Genomic DNA, 9616 nt, shown 5'->3' with positions numbered 1-9616 from the left:
CATTTTATACTTCAAATATATACACCAGATATAATGAAGATAATTGAAGAACTACACCTAACTGCTTGTGCCCTGCTCCCCCATGACCATTTGCTCAATATATATTGCTAACTGCTTCTTTTTTCTTTTCACTGGCTATGACTAAAAAGCACTATAAAAGCGCTTTGGAATGCTTGCAGTTGTATTGTTTACTCTCCTGTAATAATTAAAAATAAATGTTAGTTTGATTTAAAAGTTGTCATGTTACCACAAACTGATATTTCTGCTTTGGTTGAAACCCATGGCCTATAAGATGGTTCAGTATATCTACTATGCATAGCAGGTAGACAAGGTGCCTACGCATTCTGTAAGATATTGTGTAGAGCATCCCTTAGCCTTAAAGACTGGGAAGCTTTAATAGGGGCACATTTCCTATATTATGGCTCTGGCCTACTTCTGCCAGCTCCTAGATTTTGGATAGCAAGCCTCCTATCACAATTCAACCAGTAGTAGGCAGAGCTAGTAAGAAGGTGCTTGCTAGAGCTAGTGTCCATAGGTTGCTTTTTTGCTGATTTACAGAGCACCTGTTTTGGACGCTTGGATGCACTTCATAGGAAATCTGCAGGACATCATTAACCTAATCAAATTGAGAAACAGTACTTTTGCCATGATTGTAGGGAAATTGATTTTTTTTATTTCAACAATTATAGAAATGTCATTTACAAATATCATCTGAACTTTTCTTACAATATGCCTAAACAAATCCTTTGAGGGAATCTGTCATTTTACATATTTAGAACAAAGTGACAGGATCCCTTGACAGTCCACCTCCACCCACTGATACTTTTTCTGATCTCCACCACCAATTTGTTCAGCTGTGAGAGCCTTTACTCCCACCAGGACTGAACTCTTTCATCTGGGGCAAGGGAGAAAGTAATTAACTCTATGTAAACTTAGACACAAACCTGATCCTGTGGTTAGCTGCAGGGAACATAGTGGAGGTGAGCATCAGTGGACTGTTGTGTATTAATCTTACTATAGGACATTGATTTTGGTTTCATCTGACTGGAAGACCCATCTGTTCTCATATTCCCAGAAAAAGCATGTTTGAATTCGGTATGGGTGTTATATATATATATTAGTGAGGAAAATTTATTATTTGGTCCCCTGAATATTTTGTAAGTTTGCCCACTTACAAAGAAATGAAAGGTCTATCAGGTGTATTTTAAATGATAGCGACAGAATATTAACCAAAAATCCAGGAAAAACATGATGCAAATGTTACAAAAATTGAGTTGCAGTTCAGTGAGTTAATTAAGTAATTGATCCCCAAGCAAAACATGATTTAGGACTTGGTGGAGAAACCCTTGTTGGCAAGCACAGAGGTAAGACGTTTCTCGTAGTTGGTTACCAGGTTTCCACACATCTCAGGAGGGATTTTGGTCCACTCTTCTTTACAGATCTTTTCTAAATCCTTAAGGTTTCTTGGCTGTCACTTGGCAAACTTGAAGTTTCAGCTCCCTCCATTAATTTTCTATAGGATTAAGGTCTGGAGACTTGCTAGGCCACTCTATGACCATAATGTGCTTCTTCTTGAGCCACTGCTTTGTTCCCTTGGTGGTATGGAGCAGATAGGCCCAATAAAGGATGAAAGCGGGAAGCTAGTCACAAACGACAAGGAGAGGGCCGAGGCGCTGAACGCTTTTTTTCAGTGATTTCAGCAAATAATGTGGAATTGTTCAAGAAACTTTTGGACGATTTCTTAAGGGACCGTAATATACAGGGGTACAGGTACTCCTAGAATGAGATCCTAATAGGTTGGACTTGATGGACTAATGTCTTCAACCTCAAATACTATGTAACTATGTAACCTATGTATGTTTTGGGTCATTGTCATGCTGAAAGACCCATCCACGACCCATCTTCAGTGTTCTGGCTGAGGGAAGGAGGTTCTCATCCAAAATTTTACAATACATGGCCCCGTCCATTGGCCCCTCAATGCGACAAAGTTGGCCTGTACCTTTAACAGAGAAACAGCCCCAAAGCATAATGTTTCCACCTCCGTGCTTGACTGTAGGGATAGTGTTTTTAGGGTCATAGTCGGCATGTTTCTTCCTCCAAACATGGTGAGTTGAGTTATTGCCAAAGAGCTCAATTTTGGTCTCATCTGACCGCAGCACTTTGTTCCAATCCTTCTCTGAATCCATTTAGATGTTCATTGGCAAACTTCAGACGGGCCTGTACATGTGCCTTCTTAAAGAGGGGGACCTTGCGGGCGCTGCAGGATCTCAATCCATGGCGGTATATTGTGTTACCAATGGTTTGTTTGGTGACTGTGGTCCCAATTGCCTTGAGATCATTCACAAGCTCCTCCCGTGTAGTTCTGGTCTGATGGTTATTTTGTATTCCTTCGATTTGCGAATAATCATTCCAACAGTTGTTTCCTTCTCACCAAGCTTCTTGCTGTCAGTCTTGTAGCCCATCCCAGCCTTGTGCAGGTCTACAATCTTGTCGCTAATGTCCTTTGACAGCTCTTTGGTCTTGCTCATGGTGGTGAGGTTTGAATGGAAGAAAGAAATTCTGTGGACAGGTGTCTTTTATATACATAACGAGTTGTCGTCAGGAGCACACCTTCTTAAGTTGACAGGACTAATCTGTGTACCATGGAGCCAGAGTTATTGTTGGTTGGTAGGGGATCAAATACTTATTTTACTCACTGAACTGCAACTAAATTTATAACATTTGTATCATGTGTTTTTTTCTGAAATCAAAACTACAAAAGTTTTAATTTGAATTTTATATACTTGCAGTGGTAAAACTTTAATATAAAACAATATATAATCCAATAGCAGTTAAGAGCAGAAAATGTAGCACTGAAAGTTACTTTTCTTTGTCATAGATGCATTCAGCATAGGAAATGACTCTTGCTCTGCTTGGTAACTTTTCTGTGCTCTGTTGGAACTAACTTTGCATAGTTTCACGCTTTCCTAACATTTTCAGCTAAAATAATGAATATTTCTATAATTATTTTGTTAAAGATATGCTAATTTAATTTTCAAATGTAATGTGTTCAATAAAGAGACCATATTTAGTGTCCACATCTACTTTACATTACAATATAACTACCACAATCAAGTAAATAATGTTACATTTCATTATTAGGATCAAATTCTTACACTGGATCATCAAGTGCGATAGCTGGGAACAATGAAGTTTATAGGGACCCAAGAGACAAGAGAATGAAAAGGTAAACATATGCAGTGTAAAAATTGTGGTATTACAGTATTTAAAGTAATATTTGATATTTAATATTTTGCTTGTTTCATACAGCCAAGATGGAGATCTTTCTACAATCGGGGGAGCCCCAGAGAGTGTGACATTTAAGGAGCGCCAGCGCCTCTTCTCCCAAGGCCAGGATGTGTCCAACAAAGTTAAAGCTTCTCGCAAACTAATGGAACTGGAAAATGAGCTAAATACAAAATGATCCCTGTGTTTTTTACTATAAGGCATCTTATAGTTTAACAAATAAATATATTCATAATCAACGGACTTAAGAGGGTGGGGTGACAAAAGTGTAAAAGGGAGGAATATAAATATATATATATATATATATTTTCTGTAAAGAGTGATTTTATTTTGAGACTGTTAATTCGAAACATAGAGATACTGCAATAACAAGAATGATCTAGTTCCTTCCAAACTGTTTTTAAGGTTTGCAAATCTCAAGTAATATTTATGTGCTTTTCTTGCTATTAATCACGTGGACGCAATAGACAAATTTCGGAATCCTGGCACAAGCTGATATTGATTAAAATAATTAAAAAAATAAAAGAGCCTGTGATGAACTGCTGATGGCATTCCACTGTAAATGTCAATGAACATTATAGTACAGTGGAAGGCTGCACCAAATCTTGTAAATGTTTATTACTTGTTTGCACATTGGATTCTTTTCCCTCCCTTTGTGTCATATCTGTCAAAATATTTTACTGACAGTTTTTCAGAGTACATTTTGGAACAAAGAAATAGTTTGGGGGAGGGATTAAAGGGGGAACTCCACTATACGGTTGCTTTGTTGTCACCGGTGTAAAAATCTGCACATTGGATCTCCAAGGGATGCATTTAATAGACTGATCTTTGTAATAGAAAAGATTTTTTTTTTATAATAAAAATGCATCTGATGTTAATATCTTTAATTGGTTAGGTTTTTGCTTAGACACTGGACTACAATTGATATTTTCCAAGTTATTGTACATTTTACAGTTCTAGCAATTATCTTTCGGATACAGAATAAACAAAAGGTTGAAAATTCTGAAATAAGAGTCAGTACATATTTTTATCACCATTCATGTTACTATGTCAAAGGGGGCGTTATTATTGGATTCACAATCACCCCTGCTTTTAACAATTTTAGGTCCATGAGCACTTGAAAAGACTAAAGCAATAGGGCTATACTTACTTTTCACATTTTATTGAAAAAATTGACTCTCTGAAAGGTCTAGATGCACTCTGCCTCAGTGGAGTTATTTGGAAATATATTTAGCAAGAATTAATTGGTATTGCAGATCTGTATTGAAAGGTTTTGTTGTTATTTTAGAATTTAACATTTTTTCTGTTGCAAATATATGTATAATTGGTCTATGTTTGGACATGAACACATTCTGAGTATTTCGATGAATAGACCTTCAGACAAAGTGTGGTCTTCTTTTCTTTTAAAAGATACAACTGATTAAATTACATTATTTCTAAACGTCAAAGTAAAGTTTGTCATTTTTTAATCTAATTAAGCTAGCGCTTCTTTTAGATTAGTGATATCTGTGAAACTAAAGAGTGAAGGGAGTCCGTTTATTTTTTTGTAAGGAGAACACATGGGTTATAGTTATAAAGCAGTGAATTAGATATTCCTCAAACATTCACTGCAGGTAAATCTTTGGTATATTTTGAATGTTTGGAGATTCTCACATTCACTGCTTGATTATATCCCCCTAAATATACACCTAATTTTTTCACTGATTTATAGATACACAGTCATGTGAAAAGTATGTACACCATGTAAATTGCTCACTTTTTCAACATATTTTAACAGGATAACATTAGATCTTAATTCAAATAGTGGCTACAGATGAACAAAGGGCACATAACAATGACCAGGTGTATTCATTATTATTATTATTATATAGCGCCAACAGTTGGCTCAGCACTTAGCAATTTAAGGTATACATTACAGTTGCAATACTATTCAAGACAAGATGGTAAGGAGGGCACTGCTAATTTCATTGCCTAAATTAACAAATATTCAGATTTGTAATGTGAAAAAAGTAAATACAAATCTTCATTTACCACCACTTCAAACCATTAAATTAGAATTCAGTGTTTCAGATTAGATGCCAAAGACTACAAACTCCTTGGGGAGTATGCAGGTGGAACCTGTCTTAGGCTGGGCACACACCTTACAACCATCGCAAGACTTTTTTCTTGCGATGGTTGTAAGGTACTTAAAAAAACGTACGATCTGCCTATCTTGCATAGGCAGATCGTACTTGGGATGATCGCAAGCCACTACGAAGCCGTACGATGCTCGGCGGGTTTTTCGAACATGTCCGTAAGTTAAAAGTGGTGCAACCTTACAGTAGTAGAGGTCGCACGGCTTCCACACACCTTACGATAATCGTACGATCGCGGGATTTCCCGCGATTATCGTAAGGTGTGTGGTGACCTTTAAACCTTAGACATTTAGGGTCTGGTGTTCTCTTTGCTTTTACTATTGGCATGTATGGTGTCATTTTACCAAGATCACTAGAGCTCTAAGGCCCACCAAATAAAGATGTTGATGCCTATGATTCTATGGCAAGGGATTTAAAAAGATTGTCCAATTACTTAAAATCAGTCATGCCACTGTAAGGCAAATCTACAAATGGGGTACATTCCAAACAACTGCTTATTTGTCAAGGACCGGCTTGCCCAGCAAAGCCAACATAAGAGCTGATGTTAAGTCTCAAAGAACTGAGTTTGATGCTAAAAGGTTTTCAAGAACGCCAAAATTAATTGTGTGGTGTTCCTGTAACACTAGCAGCAGTTGGGTTCAAAATGCCATGCATCTACAATCGGAAAAAGATTGCTCCAATTGAACCACCTGCATTGGAGGTGTGTTCCGAAAAAGGCACTAGAGGTGCTACTGCAATCTCTTTTTCTGCAGCCCCTGTTATAAATGAACAGGAAGCCTCTATACTGAGTATTCCTGTTCATTTAGAACATGTGGATATAGTGAAGGGAGTTTATCAAAACTGGAGCATACAAAATCTGAAGCAACTGTGCATGGCAACCAATCGGCGCCTCTCTCTCATTTTCAAATCTTAACTGAACAAACTGAAGAGAGAAGCTGTTTGGTTGCCATGCACAGCTACTCCAGTTTTGATAAATTCACCTCAGTGTGTTTACTATAACCACAATAATTAATGAACAGGAGGTTATGTAGATCACTTTCCATATATTCATAATTGAGGATATAGTAAACATACTATGTCCTTATGTACAAACACTCAGCGATCACTGATTATATTTTTAACTTCAACCAAAAAACAGACTGTGTAAACATAAATCAAACAAATCCTTTTGTTATATCCATAATAACATTGATTGAATAGTCCAAATCTGTGATTTCAATTGTGTATTTCTCACAGAGTGATCAAATTTCCCACACATGAGATTAGGGAACAATTTCCCACTTATGAGATTAGGGAACTCTTTCTTGCACAATGCTCCTAAATGTGCTCTATGTTACACTCGCCAGATATCTGCTAGAACTTGCTTTCATAGTCCGATGTAGATCCAACTAATTCCTCTCCTCTGTTAGTCTATGGGCACCTCTCGCGAGGTTCAATCTCCTGATCACCGATTATTTTTGCTGTTAATCTCCTTTATTTGGACTATTCAATCAATCTTTCCTCATTTCCCTCCTCATGTATCACTTCCCCCTCCCTTTTAGATTGTAAGCCCTCAGGGGCAGGGCCCTCCTTACCATCTTGTCTTGATTTGTATTGTGATTGTAATGTCTTCCCTATATTGTAAAGCTCTGCGCAAATTGTTGGCGCTATATAAATCTTGTATAATAATGTTATTATGGAAGCACACAATTGAAATCACAGATTTATTTCGACTATTCAAATGATGTTATGGATATAACAAAAGGATTTGTTCGATTTATGTTTACACGGCCTGTATTTTGGTTGAAGTTTAAAATATTCAGCATTTATGTAAGAACACGAAACTCAGAACAGTTGGATACATTTTTGTTTATATATTTTTTCACGCAAGGATAATCTGGAGCCTAGCACAACACAGTAGTTATTGTTTTTTGGGTGTTTTCACCAAGGTTTTGTTGCAGCTGGTAACATTCATTCACATAAATCCTAGTGCAGCCTTCACTAATATCAATAATTTGTAGTTGACCACCTCTTTGCTGCTAAAACAGCTTCCAGTCTTTTGGGAAGGGTTTTCTACAAGGTTTCCTAGTGTTTCTATGAGAATTTATGCCCATTGAGCCAAAGGGGCATTTGTGAGGTCAGGTAGTGGTGTTGGACGATAAGACATGACTCGCAGTTGGCGTTCCAATTCATCCCAAGGGTGTTCCATTTGAGTGAGGTGTAAGTTCTATGCAGGATACTTGAGTTCCTCCATATTAAACTGACTGGACCTGGCTGTGCGATAGCAAGCGTTAATTAGATGGTATTGTGCAATTAATGCAGTACTATGGTGTAAACGGGCCCTTAAGCAGAAAGCAGAGTAATATCACTAAATTAGCTAAGTATCCCTTAAGTGGCTCATTTACAAATCACTACATTTAATAGAATACCAAAGAGTTTGGAGGTAAGTGTTACCTTTTATTGACTGACTTAATAAAGTTGCAAGCTTTTAGAATGCATTAGACCCCTTCTTCAGGCTTTATGCTTAATACTAAGTATGTTAAAGCTTAAGTTATGAAAAAATATTTTGGATTAAAAAAAAATTGTATGAAAGTTGTGCTTATTGAAAATAAAAAATACCTGTAAGAGAAACATGAAACATCAAGGTAAGTTACTTCAAGCTGTAACAGAAGCGGAGCAAATATAAATGTGTGTTTTTTTTTATTATTATTTACTTATTTATTTGAGATGTTCAGCTAAACTATAATGAGCAACATCTAATGGCTTTGGATTTCTCTTTTATATAGCCTAACAGTGTCTTTCTGTATTGGTTAATAATTCTAATAGTTTCCTTGTCTGAGCAGATCTTTCCAAAAAGACATTGAATATAGCACGGTTTGCAAAAGCACACAACTGCACAATGTGAGGTTACAATTATTTTAAAAAATTGAATATCATTCTAACCAAGTGCCTGAATTCACAATTTTCTGACTGGCTATTTGTTAAATCAATATGTACAGTATCTGTACAAATGTGGACAAATATGTTGGTACCCTTCCCAATTAAAAAATAACCCACAATTTTCTCTGAAATAAATCTGACCAAAGTAATTGACATCCCTCTTTGTTTATTCCATATTTATGAAACTCACATTTTGTTTTTGATGCCACAGAATATTTTAAATGATAAAACAAATTAAAATGGCATGGGCACAAATGATGGGATGCTTAACCTAATATTTTGTTGCATAAGATTTAGAGGCAATCACTGTACACAAACAAACCATTTTTGTAGCTCTAGTTGTTTGGCCCACTCTTGTGCAAACTGCTCCAGCTGTCTCAGGTTTAAATGGTGCCTTCTCTGGACTGCATGTTTCAGCTCTTTCCATAGATGTTCAATAGGATTCAGATCCTGGCCTATAGAAGACTACTTCAGAATAGTCCAATGTTTTGTTCTTAGCCATTCTCTGGTGCTTTTAGCTTTGTGTTTTGGACCATTATCCTTTTGGAGGACCCATGAACTGCAACTGAGAGGTTTTTTTTTTGGAAGTACATTTTGTTCCAAAATTCCTGGCTAGTCTTAAAATTGAATTGTGTCCTGCACAGATTCAGGCCACTCCATGCCAAATGCAGCAGAGCAGCATGACCAAGCTTCCTGCATGTTTAACTGTAGGCATGTTGCTAATTTCTTTAAGAGCTTAATGCTGATGCGACTTGCCAAAAATCTCCAGTTTTGTCTCATCTGTCCAAAGGACATTGTCCCAGAAGCGTAGTGTGTCAATATTCTTACATGTAATTCCAGTCTGTCTGTCTTTTTTTTTTTTTTTTTCCTTCAGCAGTAAAGCTTTCCTGTGTCTTTTTTGTATCTCTGGAAGTTTTCCTTGGCTCTTTTGTCTACTAATCATATCCTTCTGTTGAAACTTGGGTCAAGCTTCTTGTTAAGGCTGTCCAGGGAAGTTGGCCACATACCCATTGACCTTGATCTTTATTATTACAGTATTTGGAATTGTAGTCACAGGAGCACCAGTCTGCTTGGAGGTGGTCTTTTAGTCTTTACCATTGACAGGCTGGTCTATAATTTTCTTTCTGATCTCCGACGACCTCCTTTGCTTTCTCTGGTCCATGTTTAATGTGTTGCACAGCAGGAAACCCAACAGCAGAGTGACTACTTTTCTCCATTTAAAAAAGGTGATTGCATAATAACAAGATTCAAGACGTGTGATACTAACTACACAAAAC

At 36.9% G+C, this 9616-nt stretch overlaps 1 protein-coding gene across 2 annotated transcripts in view; it reads left to right on the top strand.

The window, feature by feature from the left end:
* Positions 1 to 3793, top strand: part of AFDN (afadin, adherens junction formation factor) — a 253318-nt gene extending 249525 nt beyond the window's left edge. For both annotated transcript variants that reach the window (XM_018557710.1, XM_018557709.1), the window contains 2 exons: positions 3142 to 3226; positions 3310 to 3793. In XM_018557710.1, the coding sequence (XP_018413212.1) occupies positions 3142 to 3226; positions 3310 to 3463 (239 nt within the window). In that variant the 3' untranslated portion in view covers positions 3464 to 3793. The remainder of the gene's footprint in view (positions 1 to 3141; positions 3227 to 3309) is intronic.
* The last annotated feature ends 5823 nt before the right edge of the window (positions 3794 to 9616 follow it).

This window comes from Nanorana parkeri, unplaced genomic scaffold (genome assembly GCF_000935625.1).
Source record: "Nanorana parkeri isolate BGI_ZX_2015 unplaced genomic scaffold, ASM93562v1 scaffold296, whole genome shotgun sequence".
NCBI lineage: Eukaryota > Metazoa > Chordata > Amphibia > Anura > Dicroglossidae > Nanorana > Nanorana parkeri.
Note: the sequence above shows the minus strand (reverse complement) of the source record. Positions and strands in the feature narration are given on the sequence as shown.